This window comes from Chrysemys picta, chromosome 11 (genome assembly GCF_011386835.1).
Source record: "Chrysemys picta bellii isolate R12L10 chromosome 11, ASM1138683v2, whole genome shotgun sequence".
NCBI classification, from domain to species: Eukaryota; Metazoa; Chordata; order Testudines; family Emydidae; genus Chrysemys; species Chrysemys picta.
Genome location: NC_088801.1, coordinates 25,503,549 through 25,520,006, shown reverse-complemented (window position 1 = coordinate 25,520,006; position 16,458 = coordinate 25,503,549). Strand labels below are relative to the sequence as shown.

Sequence of the window (16,458 nt, the reverse complement as noted above, 5' to 3'; positions counted from 1 at the left end):
ATAGGACAACAAGAACATTGACATACCTGGATTGGGAATATTTTGACAGCAACATACTCATTAAGCAACTGAGCTTTCCAGACACAACCAAATCTTCCCCTAGCTTTTATCTCTAACAATTGCAGAGGCTTCAGACCCATCAAGGGTGAAGGTGGTGGTGGGCCAGGGTCCTGAAAACAGATAAAAGTGTATAATTAAAATCTAGCTAGTCTGTGTGAGATCTACGACTACAGTATTAGAAAAATAAAGACAATTACATTTAAAACAACATTTGGTGTCAAATCCTGCCAAAAACAAACCATCTTTAACCCTTTTTTACAGGAAGGAAACAGGACTCAGTCAGACACACCGAGAATTAATACACAAATAGAAACTTAACCTATTTCTAATATTTATTCTTCTGAGATATGAAGGCAGAGAGGCACTGAAGAGAATGAAAATCAAGCTTTAATTATGATAGAATTTCAAGTATTTTTACAATAGCAATGAAGTGAACAACTACAGCCCTAATAAAGACTAAGGGTAAAATTTTCACACACACCTAAGTCCCATTTTCAAAAGCACTTAAGTCATGTAAATGTTACCCTTCATGTAAGAATCTGAACCTTTAAAGAAAGGGGGATGCTTAAAACAAATGTTTAAAATACTTAAACAATGCTGATTAGAGAAATAAACCTGGTAAATACAAAAACAGAGCACCAAGATTAGGCATTAACATTATTTTCTATGTGACATTAAAAATGAAATAATTATGTCTCATTGATAAATTCACTAACACAATGAAGTATAATTTCACTCCTATAATGGCTTCCATATAATTTCAAATCCCTTTACAAAACACCTTTGAAGAAGTTATCCCAGTTTTACTGATGTAGAAATTAAGGCAGAGGGGTTAAAGCCTGAAATTATTTGTAAATCCAAATCTTCGTACCAATTTAGTAGGTTTATCTCAAGTGTTCTGAGCACTCAGCAGTTCCCATGGATGCCTAAATATGGATTTACAAGTTTAACTTTAGGCACCCATTTTTGAAGTCTTGGCCCTAGTGAGTTGCCCAAATTAAAGCAGCTCTGTAACCAAGCGATCAATAGCGCACAGATCTAGCTTTCTTTGTTTAGACATTAGAACAATGTTCCTCTCCCAAATCTAGAAGTATTTAAGATTTTCTGAATTCGCTCTTTACCATATAGCAAGCGAATGTTCAAAACTTCCCATTTACTAAGCGTGATTAAAAACAATTCCACTGCAATACTTCACTTCCTAACCACTAAATGCTACATACTACTTAAAAAATTCAGAAAGTACACAGATAGGAGAATGTATTCTCCACACTGTTTGTGATATTTATATTAAATCACAGTATACAGAGTATTTCTTCCGCAACAAAAACTAATTAAACTTCTAATTAAATGTTTTCTTGTTTTCACAGTGGAACACATACAATTCTTCTATAGGGCAGAAACTGAATTTTCTGTGCCAAGAAATTCTGTAATTAAAAAAAAAAAAATCATTCTGAAACAAAAAATAAATTCAGTTTCCTACACAACAAAATTCTGAAAAAAATAGTAGTTTTCGGTTGAAATTTTTTGTTTTGACAAAAGTGACAAGTTTTATTGCAATTTAGAATTTTATTTGGGTATTAAAAAAATTTGAAAATAAATAATTTTGAACAAAAAAAAATCCAAACATTCCTTTCTGAAGAGTTCAAAATGGAACACTCAGTTTAATTTTTCCTGAAGCAAAATTTCATCAAAATCTATATTTCCATGAAGTGTTTCACTTTTTGAAAAAATCAACTTTTTCCAAATAGACAAATGTTCCATTGGAAGAGTCCCAACTAGTTCTAGTTTATGCAAACCATTTAGGTGCCACAGGCATAATTATTTCTAAATAATCTTTTCAAAAGATCTTTGTAGCCTTAAGGGCTCTAAATTTTCTGAAAAGCTTAACTGACTGGCTAACCTAGTAAGCAGAAGACAAAAGTTGATGAACTGACTAGGAGGCAAAAAGCTCAGACATTTAAGCTCCACTTTTCCCATAAGTCGTAAAGCTAATTTGAGTTAAATACTGCACCAGACTATGGTTGCGAACCTAGGGAGCAGCAAACACCAGAGAAGCAAACAGACAGAGGATTGGTGGGACAACACCCCTGGTTAGAATACCAGTATTGAAGAATATAGCTTGTTCTGGAAGGATGGGTATGGGAAAAAAGGAGGAAGCATTGTGCTGTACATCAAGAATGTTTACACTTGTGACGAGGTCCAAGAGGAAGTGAGCAGCAGACTTACTGGGAGTCACTGGGTGAGGATAAAAAGGGAAAAGAATAGTAACAATGTTATGGTGGGGGTCTATTATAGACCACCAAATCAAGAAGAGGAAGTAGATGAGGCATTCTACAACCAGGTAACAAGATTAGCTAACACATATGAGCTAGTATTAATGGGGGATTTTAACTTCCCTGATATCTGTTGGAAGACTATTACAGAAAAACACAGTATGTCTTGCAAGTTTTTAGCATGTATAGGGGACAACGCTCTGAATCGGAATGTGGAGGAAACAAGTACAGGGTCATCCATTTTGGATCTGGTACTGACCAACAGGAATTAATTATTTGCAAAAAATGAAGGTGGTCGGGAACTTAGGAGTTGTGGGCTTTTATTTGTAGAAATAAAAAACATTATTATTAAGTTTTTTTTTGTTTGTTTTGTTTTTTTTAAATATAATGCTTTTATCCAAAGCGCTTTATAATAGTTCACTAATGGTACAAACAACATTTGGAAAGATCTTTTCCGCCAAGACCCTCAGCAATTTTCAAGTGGTCCACAAAAAAAAAGTTGAGAACCACTAGTCTACACTGACATAATTGTAGTGTCTACACTAGTATGCTGCTTTGGCTGAAGTAAGTAGTCTGCTACACCAACATAACTCCACCTCTACAAGAGGCATAGCGCGGTGTAGTTAGGGCAACGCAGTGCTCGTGTTGCATTACTTACTTCAGCTGTTGGCTATAATTCTGTCAGCAGCCTGGGGTCCTGAGCCATTTAATTGACAAGAATCTCAATTTCATTGCTGGTAGGCTCCAGTACTGTGAAATTGAGTCCGTGCTGGGCTCACAGCTGGGGCTGTCACCCCGAATCGGTGGGGGGCTCCAGCTGTCAGCCCCGCATGGCTGTCAGTGCCCCATAATACTCCACTTCAGCCTGTGCAAGTGATACTGTTGAAGCCACTCTCCACCAGTAGAAGGAGGGTAGCATGGACACCAATAGCCAACTGAATAATTGCCGTGGCTGTAAGTCGACCTAAATTAAGTTAGTTAAATTGACTTAATTTTGTAGCATCGACAAGCCCTCAGCCTTCTTACAAAAAATATGATGATGTGACCAGATGACTAATCAAGTTACCATAGAGAATAAAAGGGGAAGAGATGCAGATCAAGGTAAGTAAAAAACACATAGGATCTTCTTACTAATTTGAATGAATTGAAGACAGCAGGGCCTGATGTTATTCACCCCAGGGTGCTGATTAGCTTAAGAAATCTTAGAGCCACTGGCAAGAATATTTGCAAACTCATGGATAACAAATGGGTACTGGACAAGGGCTAACATAGTACCATCTTTAAAAAGGAGGAAAGGAGGAGCAGGGAATATGTGACGGATCACAACCCCCAACGTGAGTTAGCAAGGTGATGTAAAAAAAAGGGGGGGGCAGCAAATGCAGTTTTAGGTTGCATTAACAGAGGCACAGCATGCAAGTTACAGAGCTGATAGTTCCACTCTACTTGGCGCTCGTTAGGCCTCAGCTGGAGTAGTGTCCAATTTTGGTAATCAATTTATAGACAAGACTTAGACAAACTGGAAAGGATCCAGAGAAGAATGACAAAGATGATCAAAGGGATAGAATGCAAGCCATATGAGCAAAGGCTGGAAGAACTGGTTATGTTTAGTTTGGAAAAGATGAGATTAAGTGTGTGTGGGGGGAGGGGGGGGTAGAATATGACTGCAATCTTCAAATACTTGAAGGTTGCCATTAAAAAAAGATGGATAACAGTTCTCTCTTGCCATAGAGGACAGGACAAGCGGCAATGGGTTCAAATAACAGTCTAGCAGATTTAGATTAAACTCAGGAAAAACTTTGTAACTTTAAGAACAGTAGGACTATGGAACAGACCATCTAGGGAGGTAGCGGATGCTCCTTCGCTGAAGGTTTTCAAGAGGAGGCTGGATAGCCATCTGTCTTAGATGGCTTAGACAACAAACCCTGCATCTTGGCAAAGGTGCAATAAAGATTAGTAAATATCTGTAAATGCTGAAAAAATGTATGCATGGTAAGTAATAATAAGTTTCCTATTTTAATTTCTTCTGAACCTGAAGACTTTCATTTTAAGCTGAACAGTGGTGTAAGTGGAAGGAAATTTCTACCAACTTTTTACAAAATTTAAAATTTGCAGGAAAGCTATTTAAAACAGTGAAAAGCAATGTGCCATTTTCTCTAAATCATGTTTCCAATGGGTTTGTACTATGAATTAGCAAGACCACTTATAAGAGAGTGAAGTTCAGTATCCACAACAATTTAGAACTTGGCTCTCTGAAGACTGCCAATAAGGAACTGCCAATTGTCAATGAAGTTTTATGTGCAGACATTTTAAAGTGATTTGTTTTTTTCATATAAGCCTCTGAAATTTCAAATGCCAAATTCAGACCTAGAACCTAAAAAAGTGAAAGGTGGTGTATTCCATTATCAATCTCCACAGACATTCAACTGTATTGCACAAGAAATTCTAGTAATTTTTAGGAGAATAAGTTTATATTTTGACCCAGCATGCTTACAGAGAGCACCGCTACAAAGTATTGCAAAGAACTTAATTTATATCAAAGCAACAAGAAATAGAAGGTCTTACATGACCACAAAGTTCCACAAACAAACAAAAAATCAATACAGCTTACCTCAATCATTATATGAAAGGCGTGCTTGTAAAAAACAGGCAAAGGAAGTTACTAATTATATCAAGAACAAGGTGAAAAGCATCTTATAAGAAAAGTGACACAGAAGATTAGTTTGTATAAAACAATTTGTTACAAAGAATATCTAAGGGGCTATCAATTTTTGCTTGGATAATTAACGGATTTAGAATAATAAAATCAGTCACTGAACGCCATGTTAGTAAAGTAAACAGGTAAAAGAATAATAGTACAGGATGTTAGTAGAAATGACTAAACATAGAATTGCTTTTTTAAAGTATCTGAAGAACCAGTTTGACAAAAAAATTATTTTTCAAAAGATATTTTAAACAGTATTGAAATAGAAGACTTACAGAACATGCATGGGACATAGTCCACCATCCACTTTTTTCATATGCTACTCTGATTTCACAACTGTTACTCATCTGTTCAACCGCTCATTAGTCCACATATTTACACAGCATTATGTTAATTAGTCTATTTGCCACTTTTCAATGTGAAAGATTTATGCTACTAGAAAAACATTCACATTCCTGCTAAAACTTATTTTCTACTGTGGTCACAAGAGTACACCAGATGGCAGTGTTGCATTTTCTAAAATTAAGAAGCTATATTGTAACTAAAAACCATATGTATGAAATGAAACAACCTTTCTTTAATAGCACATCATATGGTAGATTTGTACTACTAATTTAGAAGATGTGTGCATGTATTTCTGGGGGTACAATTTAAATAACTGATCCTAGAAATGCAATGTTTGACAGATGTAAGACATTTGAAAATACTTAAGGGTTCTTTCAATAAGCCCAAATAGTTATTTATGGATTTTTCACTGAAAAGTTTTGTAAAAAAGGAGGAACAGAGAACTCAATTACTGGAATTTAGAAAATGATTCAAATTAATGTTGATTGTTTGGCCAGGTTAAACGCCCTCCCCCCCCCCCCCCCCCCACACACACACACATCCCTTCTTGATCCAAATGGCATGTCACTTGCGATTAACACTACACTCATTAAGCATTAATTTTGAGACTTCGTTAATTTATATGGTGTTTGTTTTTTTAATTGCCCTGAATGACTGGGTCCTTATATCTGGACATCAGCATCATCAATCAGGTCATCAGCTAAATGAGTGCTATTGCACAAAATTCAAACACTTAGGGTACTCATTCTTAATGGCAACTATCCCTATCCACCACCCTTTGTCTTTATCTTCTCATAGTTCACACACTGCAGGGCCAAGCACCAGGTCTTCAACTGCGCTTGGAAACTGCCTAGCAGACCCTGAGCAATATCTATATAACAAGCCAGATGAAGTATTTCTTGAAGGCTAGATTAGTCAAAGTCAGACTTATGAATCCTGCAGTAGGGGTTATTGCTACTGAAAGGATGACTAAGTTCCAACTGATTTCCCGATGATCCCTTTGCTAAAAACAAAAAACAATGGGTGGTCTCCTTTCTTGCCCCCGAAGTCCTGAAGCAAAGCCTGGCAGCACCTGACACAAAATCCCAGAAATATAGAATCATAGAATCATAGAATATCAGAGTTGGAAGGGACCTCAAGAGGTCATCTAGTCCAACCCCCTGCTCAAAGCAGGACCAATTCCCAGCTAAATCATCCCAGCCAGGGCTTTGTCAAGCCGGGCCTTAAAAACCTCCAAGGAAGGAGACTCCACCACCTCCCTAGGTAATGCATTCCAGTGTTTCACCACCCTCCTAGTGAAATAGTTTTTCCTGATATCCAACCTGGACCTCCCCCACCGCAACTTGAGACCATTGCTCCTTGTTCTGTCATCTGCCACCACTGAGAACAGCCGAGCTCCATCCTCTTTGGAACCCCCCTTCAGGTAGTTGAAGGCTGCTATCAAATCCCCCCTCATTCTTCTCTTCTGGAGACTAAACAATCCCAGTTCTCTCAGCCTCTCCTCATAAGTCATGTGCTCCAGACCCCTAATCATTTTTGTTGCCCTCCGCTGGACTCTTTCCAATTTTTCCACATCCTTCTTGTAGTGTGGGGCCCAAAACTGGACACAGTATTCCAGATGAGGCCTCACCAATGTCGAATAAAGGGGAACGATCACGTTCCTCGATCTGCTGGCAATGCCCCTACTTATACAGCCCAAAATGCCGTTAGCCTTCTTGGCAACAAGAGCACACTGTTGACTCATATCCAGCTTCTCGTCCACTGTGACGCCTAAGTCCTTTTCAGCAGAACTGCTACCTAGCCATTCGGTCCCTAGTCTGTAGCAGTGCATGGGATTCTTCCGTCCTAAGTGCAGGACTCTGCACTTGTCCTTGTTGAACCTCATCAGGTTTTTTTCTGCCCAATCCTCTAATTTGTCTAGGTCCCTCTGTATCCGATCCCTACCCTCTAGTGTATCTACCACGCCTCCTAGTTTAGTGTCATCTGCAAACTTGCTGAGAGTGCAGTCCACACCATCCTCCAGATCATTAATAAAGATATTAAACAAAACCGGCCCCAGGACCGACCCTTGGGGAACTCCGCTTGAAACCGGCTGCCAACTAGACATGGAGCCATTGATCACTACCCGTTGAGCCCGACGATCTAGCCAGCTTTCTATCCACCTTACAGTCCATTCATCCAGCCCATACTTCTTTAACTTGGTGGCAAGAATACTGTGGGAGACAGTATCAAAAGTTTCAGAGTAGCAGCCGTGTTAGTCTGTATCCGCAAAAAGAAGAACAGGAGGACTTGTGGCACCTTAGAGACTAACAAATTTATTAGTCTCAAAAGCTTTGCTAAAGTCAAGAAATAACACATCCACTGCTTTCCCCTCATCCACAGAGCCAGTAATCTCATCATAGAAGGCAATTAGGTTAGTCAGGCACGACTTCCCCTTCGTGAATCCATGCTGACTGTTCCTGATCACTTTCCTCTCCTCTAAATGTTTCATAATTGATTCCTTGAGGACCTGCTCCATAATTTTTCCAGGGACTGAGGTGAGGCTGACTGGCCTGTAGTTCCCCGGATCCTCCTTCTTCCCTTTTTTAAAGATGGGCACTACATTAGCCTTTTTCCAGTCATCTGGGACCTCCCCCGATCGCCATGAGTTTTCAAAAATAATGGCTAATGGCTCTGCAATCTCACCCGCCAACTCCTTTAGCACCCTCGGATGCAGCGCATCCGGCCCCATGGACTTGTGCACGTCCAGTTTTTCTAAATAGTCCCGAACCACTTCTTTCTCCACAGAGGGCTGGTCACCTTCTCCCCATGCTGTTCTGCCCAGTGCAGCAATCTGGGAGCTGACCTTGTGCGTGAAGACAGAGGCAAAAAAATCATTGAGTACATTAGCTTTTTCCACATCCTCGGTCACTAGGTTGCCTCCCTCATTCAGTAAGGGGCCCACACTTTCCTTGATTTTCTTCTTGTTGCTAACATACCTGAAGAAACCCTTCTTGTTACTCTTAACATCTCTTGCTAACTGCAACTCCAAGTGTGATTTGGCCTTCCTGATTTCACTCCTGCACGCCTGAGCAATATTTTTATACTCCTCCCTGGTCATTTGTCCAATCTTCCACTTCTTATAAGCCTCTTTTTTGCATTTAAGATCAGCAAGGATTTCACTGTTTAGCCAAGCTGGTCGCCTGCCATATTTACTATTCTTTCTACACATCGGGATGGTTTGTTCCTGCAACCTCAATAAGGATTCTTTAAAATATAGCCAGCTCTCCTGGACCCCTTTGCCCTTCATGTTATTCTCCCAGGGGATCCTGCCCATCTGTTCCCTGAGGGAGTCAAAGTCTGCTTTTCTGAAGTCCAGGGTATAAATGGAAAGGACTTTGAAGTGTCATCTAGGCCTGCCCCCTTCACTGAGGCAGGTCCATCCATGACAGGTGTTTATAGCCTCTTCTTAAAAGCCTTCAGTAATGGGGACACCATGACCTCTCTTGGAAGCCTGTTTCCGAACTTTAACCTTCTAGTTAGAAATTTTTTTCCAAATATCCTAATCTAAATCTCCCTCACAGCAGAATAAGCCTGTGACTTCTTGTTCTAGTTTCAGTGGACATGGAGAAGAACTGATCATTGTCCTTTTACACAGCTGAAAACTTATCGGGAGCCCCCAATCACTCATCTTTTCTCAAGACTAACATGCCCAGTTTAAAAAAAAAAAACAAAACCCAACAACACCACCACCACCAACACACCTTTCCTCAGAGCTCAGATTTTGACACGGTTTATCGTTATTGATGCTTTCCTCTGGGCTCCTGCCAATTTGTCCACATATTTCTTGAAGTGTGGCACCCAGAACTGGACACAGTAGTCCAGCTGAGGGCCTTACCAGTGTCAAACAGAGTAGAACAGCACAATTACCTCCCATGTCGTACATACAAGACTCCCGGTAATACTCCCCAGAATAACATTAGTTTTTTTCACAACTGTGTAATACTGTTGGCTCATATTCAATTTGTGATCCATTATAACCCTCAGATTCCTTTCTGCAGAACTATGCCTAGCCAGTTAATTCTGATTTTGTATAGGTTTATAAAACACATTAGGAGAAGTTTCTGCAGAATTCCTGATGTGACACAATACAGGAATCTGTAAAAGTATTAGACCCTCCCTAATGAACTCATATTAAACTACAAACACTAAGGGTATGTCTACAATGGCAGAGTTACAGCGCCACTCAGAGCGCGCTGAAAGTGAGACCGCTGTCAGCTGCCTGTGCAATAGCGTGTTCACACTTGTGGCACTTGCAGCGGTGCACTTTGTGCAGCTATCCCACAGAGTATCTCTTCCTCTTCTGCCGCTAAGAGTTGTGGGAAGGTGGAGGGGGTTGCAGGGCACCCCTTGTCCTGTCCCAAATTCCCCGTGATGCACTGCTTCACATCCCAGAAATCCCTGTGCTTCCGTCCACAATTGGCATCATCTTTCAACCATTTGTGTACTGTGCACTCTGCCTCTTCAGTCTGCAGGAGTGGATCCCGCACTGTTGATCAGTATGCTGCTGGCTCTCACTAACATGTCACAAGTGGCAGTGGTGTTATTCCTTAAACTACAAAAGGCATTGATTTCCCCACACATAGTAGCTACGACACGAGATTGCTTGTGGCACTCACAAAGGTGCTGATCACAGTGGAATGCTGCTTTTGGGCTCAGGAAACATGCACGTCTGGATAACGATCAGTGGCTGCAGAACTTTCGGATGAGGAAAGCCACATTCATGGGACTGCGGCGCAAGGACACGAGAATGAGAGCTGCCCTGCCATTGGAGAAGTGTGGGGAAGCTGGCTACTTCCGACTGCTACTGATTGAACTGGTTACCAGAGTGGGAAAGTCGACCGTTGGACTCGTTTTGACAGAAGGGTGCAGGGCCATTAATCGCATCCAGCTCCGAAATACCGTGACTGGGCAACATGCGTGACGTTGTGGATCGCTTTGCACAAATGGGCTTCCCTAGCTGCGGAGGGGCGATAGATGGTACGCATATTCCAATTCTGGCACCAGACCACCTAGCCACCGAGTACATTAATCGGAAGGGGTATTTCTCTATGGTTCTCCAGGAGCTTGTGGACCACCTTGGGCCTTTCATGAACATTAACACAGGCTGGTCGAGAAAGGTGCATGACGCATGCATCTTTCGGAACACAGTCCCTGCTTGCAGCTTCCTGAACAGGCCATTCTTCCCGGATCAGAAGATCACCGTACGGGAAGTCGAAATGCCCACTGTGGGCATATATGGGGCAACTTGACAGCAGCAAGGAGTGGTTCAACAACAGGCTGAGCAAGTGCAGAATGACGGTTGAGTATGCTTTTGGCTCTTTAAAGGCCTGCTGGCATGGCCTATATGGGAGGCTAGACCTGGCTGATGACAATATTCCTGTGCTTATAGCTGCGTGCTGTACTCTCCATAGTATTTGTGAAGGGACAGGTGAAAGCTTCACTCAGGGCTGGACTGCTGAGGCTCAGCACCTGGAGGCTGAATTTGAACAGCCAGAGACCAGGGCTATTAGAGGGAGGCCTTGAGGCAGCAATTTGAAGCTGAAAGCCACTAATTTTTGTTGCTATGCTCGAGAGTGCAGTGCTTGTAAAGCTAGGAGGTGATTGTGATTGGTGCAGACTATGCACTATGAAGGTTTAAGAAAACTGCCTGTTGCTTTGCAGGGCTCTGTTTGCTTTCAATTAATAGAATAAAGATTACTTTCAAACCAACACAATTCTTTTATTAAAGAACTACCACCACCGGAGGGGGGAAGACAAACAAAATATACACGTCAGCACTGAGCGCGCGGGGGGGGGGGGGGGAGGGGGGGACGAGAGGGTCCCAGGAAGAGGTGGGGACCCAGAACAATTAAAGATTTGTGTATGTCCAGGTATCATATCCAACCTTCTCCTTTGGAGTACAGTGCAGTGGGTACTGTACTTCATCAGGACTGAACTGCAGACAGACAGGTGTTGAGTGCAGTGGGTACTGGGAGTCTGCAGCGCAGGACTGTGATGGGAGAGGAATGGAATGCCGCAGGTACAGACTGGAGCCAGGAGGTTGATAAGAGGGTGTTTGTGGTGTCTAGGGGGCGCATGGGAAAGAGTTTTGTGACAGCGGCTGCAGGGGAGGGCAGGCGCGGGGCTGCTCGGTTTGCAGTGCTAGTAGCACCTGGAGTGAGAGTGTGTTTGGCGCTCCAGGTTTATGAGCCGCCACTTTGTTCTGGCGCGCCATGTTTTCCTTTTCGGTCCCCCTTCTCGCTGTCCCGCTACTCCTTCAATTCTTGTTTTTCTGCCGTGGAGTGCATCATGACATCATGTAGAAAGTCCTCTTTAGTTCTTCATGGCCGCTTTTTAATTCTGTGCTGCTGTTCAGCCAGCGATAACAAAGAAGGAGGCCGGGTTCCTTAGGTCATATCTGTGAAGCCAAAATGCAATCTTTTACAGAAACAGTATTGTTTACAACACACAGACCACTGATTCAGTGATTTATAACACAGCCACTATTCACATACCTATCACTAACTGGCTGACCCCAGTCAAGCACACATGAGCCACAAGACTCGCAAAATGGTGAGTAACCACAGGGGCAGAGGAAATCAGTGTTCCATGACTGTACTGTACACTGGGCATGTGGCTCTTGGGGAGAGCCAGCTCTGTAGGGGGGGCCTTATCATTACCGTTCCCACATTTTCCACAGGCTGTGTTCCTTATGGAAGATATCTCGCTGCGGAGGGTGAGCAGGAAATCAAGGGAGAGTCTCCTCCAAAACTGCGGCTTCCACCCTGGCCCTTATGTGGCTCGCCTGTATGCAGCAATGGTCCCCCTGCACTCCCCTGTTATGGCAGAGTGGCGTGGGAAAGTTACCCTTAATGGGGCAAGAAAAGCAGCTCTGCCCATATTTCCATGAGAGTTTCGTGGAGATTTGAGGCAGATTCCCGTGAAGTGAGGGAGTCAATCAACACCCTGTTCTGCTGCTCAGACTAGGCACGCATCATACAGACAAGCCTGCTTTCTGCAACCCTCCTGTCCCCAACACCACTTCAGCGATTCCCAAAAATCAAAGCCACTTACCAGGGGCCTCCTCTCCTGTTTGCGCTTTGCCAGGCTCCGACAGCTGTCGCTGGCTAGCCTTCACCAGAGTAGAGAAGAGCTCCTGGCTGCATGCATCTCTGACCTCCAAGTCGTCCTGTGCCTCTGGGTCACCCTCCCCCTCCTCGTCCAAGATTTCCTCCTCCTGATTCAGTCCATTCTCGACTGGCACGCAAACCACCAAAGCATCCACAGTGGCCTTCGCACTGGATGTGGGGTCACCACAGAGTATTGCGTCCAACTTTTTGTAGAACCGGCAACACATGGGCACAGCACCAGAGCAGCAGTTCGCCTTGTGGTAGGCATTCCGCAGCTCCTTCACTTTGACCCTGCACTGCAGTGTGTCCCGGTCATGGCCTGTCATGCATCACGAAATCTGTCCATAGATGTCATAATTCCTACAGCTGGAGCATAGCCTCCTCTCCCCAAGCTGATGAGGTCCAGCAGCACAGCATTGCTCCAAACAGGGGATCACCTGCATGTGGAGCAGGCATGGTCACCTGGAAAAATTCACTGAGACGACTGCCCGCATCACCGAGTAAACAGGAAGGAGACTTTCAAAATTCCCAAAAAATTTGAGTGGGGATGACAGTTGGTCACCTGAGGGCCGGGCAGTAGAGTTCAAACCGATGACCAGAGAGGGGAGAACAGGTATTGTGGAACACCTTCCCGAGGCCAATAGCAGTGCTGTAATTGACCAGAACGTCTACACTGGCACCGCAGCGCTGTAGCCCCGGCCCAGAAAGCTGTACGCCTCTCGTCAAGGTGGTTTTTTTACAATGCTGCAACTGCACAGTTTCTGTGCACTAAGTGGCTTGGCAGTCTGTACACCTCAGGAAAGCTGCTTTACCGCACAGAAACTTGCCAGTTTAGACAAGGCCTAAGTTTCTCTACATCAACAATTAGTTTGTGGCAAACAGGGCTGTTAATCTACCCCTCACTAGATTGCCACATACGAACTGTGTATGTGGACCCTGCTCCTGTCCATTAAATCTGTTAAAGAGCTTTGATTTAATCCCAATTCAAAGAGGACTAGATAAAAAAGCATTAACAAATAGTTACAAGCATCAGAGTCCACATGGACAGTTAGTCTGTGGCAGGCTAAAACTCATACCCCAGGTTACCGTGAACTAAATGTGCATGTAAACAAGCCCTAAAGTCTCTGGACACTAAATTATCTAAACTGCTATATGCCACAAGGAGCCACCACAGTAGTTCCCTTAACCCACCCAGCAATATTGTTAATCTTTCCAGCTATACTCTTAGCCCAGCAGAAGAACCTGTCCTATCTCAGGGCCTCTCCTTTTGTTCCTCCAGACCCACGAACATGATACAGTTCTGCGGTGACCTAGAATCCTACTTTCGACGTCTCCGACTCAAAGAATATTTCCAACATACCTCTGAACAGCATACGAACCCACAGAATGCCCCCTACCAGCCCAACAAAAAAAAGGATTCTGTGTGAACTCCTCTGGACAGTCGAAACAGACTGGATTTCTACATAGATTGCTTCTGTCAACGTGCAAAGGCTGAAATTGTGGAAAAGCAACATCACTTGCCCCATAACCTCAGCCATTGGAATATGACCAAGAGGCTGCTAGACAGCTCTCTAACACCACATTCTACAGGCCATTATCCTCTGATCCCACTGAGGATTACCTAAAGAAACTACACCATCTGCTAAAAAAACCTCCCTGACAAAGCACAGGAACAAGTCTGTACAGACACATGCCTAGAACCCTGACCAGGGGTATTCTATTTGCTACCCAAGATCCATAAACCTGGAAATCCTGGACGCCCCATCATTTCAGGCATTGGCACCCTAACATCAGGCTTGTCTGGTTATGTGGACTCTCTCCTCAGACCCTACGCTACCAGCACTCCCAGCTATCTTCGAGACACCACTGACTTCCTGAGGAAACTACAATCCATTGGTGATCTTCCAGAAAACACCATCCTGGCCACTATAGACGTAGAAGCCCTCTACACCAATATTACACTCAAAGATGGACTACAAGCTATCAGGAACACTATCCCCGATAATGTCACAGCTAACCTGGTGGCTGAACTTTGTGACTTTGTCCTCACCCACAACTATTTCACATTTGGGGACAATATATACCTTCAAGTCAGCGGCACAGCTATGGGTACCCCCATGGCCCCACAGTATGCCAACATTTTTATGGCTGACTTAGAACAACGCTTCCTTAGCTCTCGTCCCCTAACGCCCCTACTCTACTTGCGCTACATTGATGACCTGCGGGTGGCAATCTTACAACAGAAAAACTTCAAAAACAGACTCCAACGAGAGACTGCTGAGCTGGAATTGATATGCAAACTAGATACAATCAACTCAGGATTGAATAAGGACTAGGAATGGCTGAGCCATTACAAACATTGAAACTCTCCCCCCTTGTAAGTATTCTCACACTTCTTATCAAACTGTCTGTACTGGGCTAGCTTGATTATCACTTCAAAAGTTTTTTTCCCTCTTACTTAATTGGCCTTTCAGAGTTGGTAAGACAACTCCCACCTGTTCATGCTGTGTGTGTGTGTGTGTGTGTGTGTGTGTGTGTGTGTGGCCTCAATATATGTTTCACTCTATATGCATCTGAAGAAGTGGGCTGTAGCCCACGAAAGCTTATGCTCTAATAAATTTGTTAGTCTCTAAGGTGCCACAAGTACTCCTGTTCTTTTTGCGGATACAGACTAACACGGCTGCTACTCTGAAATTTAGACTAAGTCCTTCAACAAAACTACAGAACAGTTATAAATATACATTTTTTAAATTAGGGAATCTTTCTGTACAAACTTTAAGCTTAAAGGAGAATTCACCTCTTAACTACTTCCTTCCTGTAATCAGAAATTCCTCCCTACTGCTCTGACTTGTCACTACTGTATTTAAGTGCAGTTATCCAAGGATCTTGACCCTTTTAACTCTTAAATGACTAGCTTTTAAGAGGATGTCCTCTGACTAAGTTAAAAGTATTAATCTTGAAGTAATAAACCCTGTGCTCCAAGACAGGAGGTTCTTATTCTGGACACAACTATAAAAAAATTCCAATGTTTACTTTCCGGGGCTATTGTAAAGGTATGAAATAGTCCTAGTGAAATGTCTGGATTAGTATAAATGAATGGAGAAACTTGTTTTACATTACTGCAGAAAGTTTAATTTTTGACATTTTATTCAGCTGTAAAATGTTCAGATTTATTAGATCAGACACTAGTCACACCACAGCCACAACTGGTATTTGACATCCTTGACAGTGGTCTCAACTGAATGAGTATGGAGATTGAACTATTTGGTTATCTAGAGAGGTGATTCTCCCCAGAACAGAGGAATCAGCAGGGTAGTGGAAAGAAGTTTGGATAACTGCCATTTTTTCTACACCCTGTTCTGTGGATAGAGGACTTCACTCTCCAAAGCTATACCTCTGGCAATTTTCGCCAGCATTAAACACTAAAAATGAAGCTTTTTACATGAACAATTTTTAAACTGACGCCTAATCTAAAGTGTCAATGAAATTCCTGTTCAGTGTGATCAAGCACTTGTATAAATATACATTTGCGGTATAACTGTCAAAATAAAAATGAATAAAAAAAATTTAAAAACCCACACACATGCACCAGCCCTTTCTAGATTTTGTTTTTACAAAAAATGTAGCAAAAGCTACATTCATGTGGTATTTAAAAAATTTAAAAGGCACAGCAATGACGAAAATCAGAAAGTTAAAAACTAAAGAAGCTTTAACTTGGTTACACTGCAGACCCACACTATGGCATGAAGTTAACAGCATAAACAATAAACCCAGATGATGAAATATTAAACAGTTTATATATGGGGATATCTCCGAGAATAAATTACATTTTAGTCCCATATATAATTAATATGAAATTTAAAGTGTTAGTGGCTCAAACATGGGCAAGAAGTGTTATACTAGGTATGCTACCTTTCCTTCCCTCCCG

The 16,458-nt window shown here is 42.5% G+C and overlaps 1 protein-coding gene across 3 annotated transcripts in view; it reads right to left on the bottom strand.

Annotated features, from left to right (window-relative positions):
• Positions 1–16,458, bottom strand: part of ACVR2A (activin A receptor type 2A) — a 115,240-nt gene that overhangs the window by 31,215 nt on the left and 67,567 nt on the right. For 2 of the 3 annotated variants that reach the window (XM_005296423.5, XM_065561643.1), the window contains exons 5-6: positions 4,942–4,965; positions 27–170 (exon numbers count right to left, since the gene is read on the bottom strand). In XM_005296423.5, the coding sequence (XP_005296480.1) occupies positions 27–170; positions 4,942–4,965 (168 nt within the window). The remainder of the gene's footprint in view (positions 1–26; positions 171–4,941; positions 4,966–16,458) is intronic. The other variant, XM_005296424.5, reaches the window with a different exon arrangement.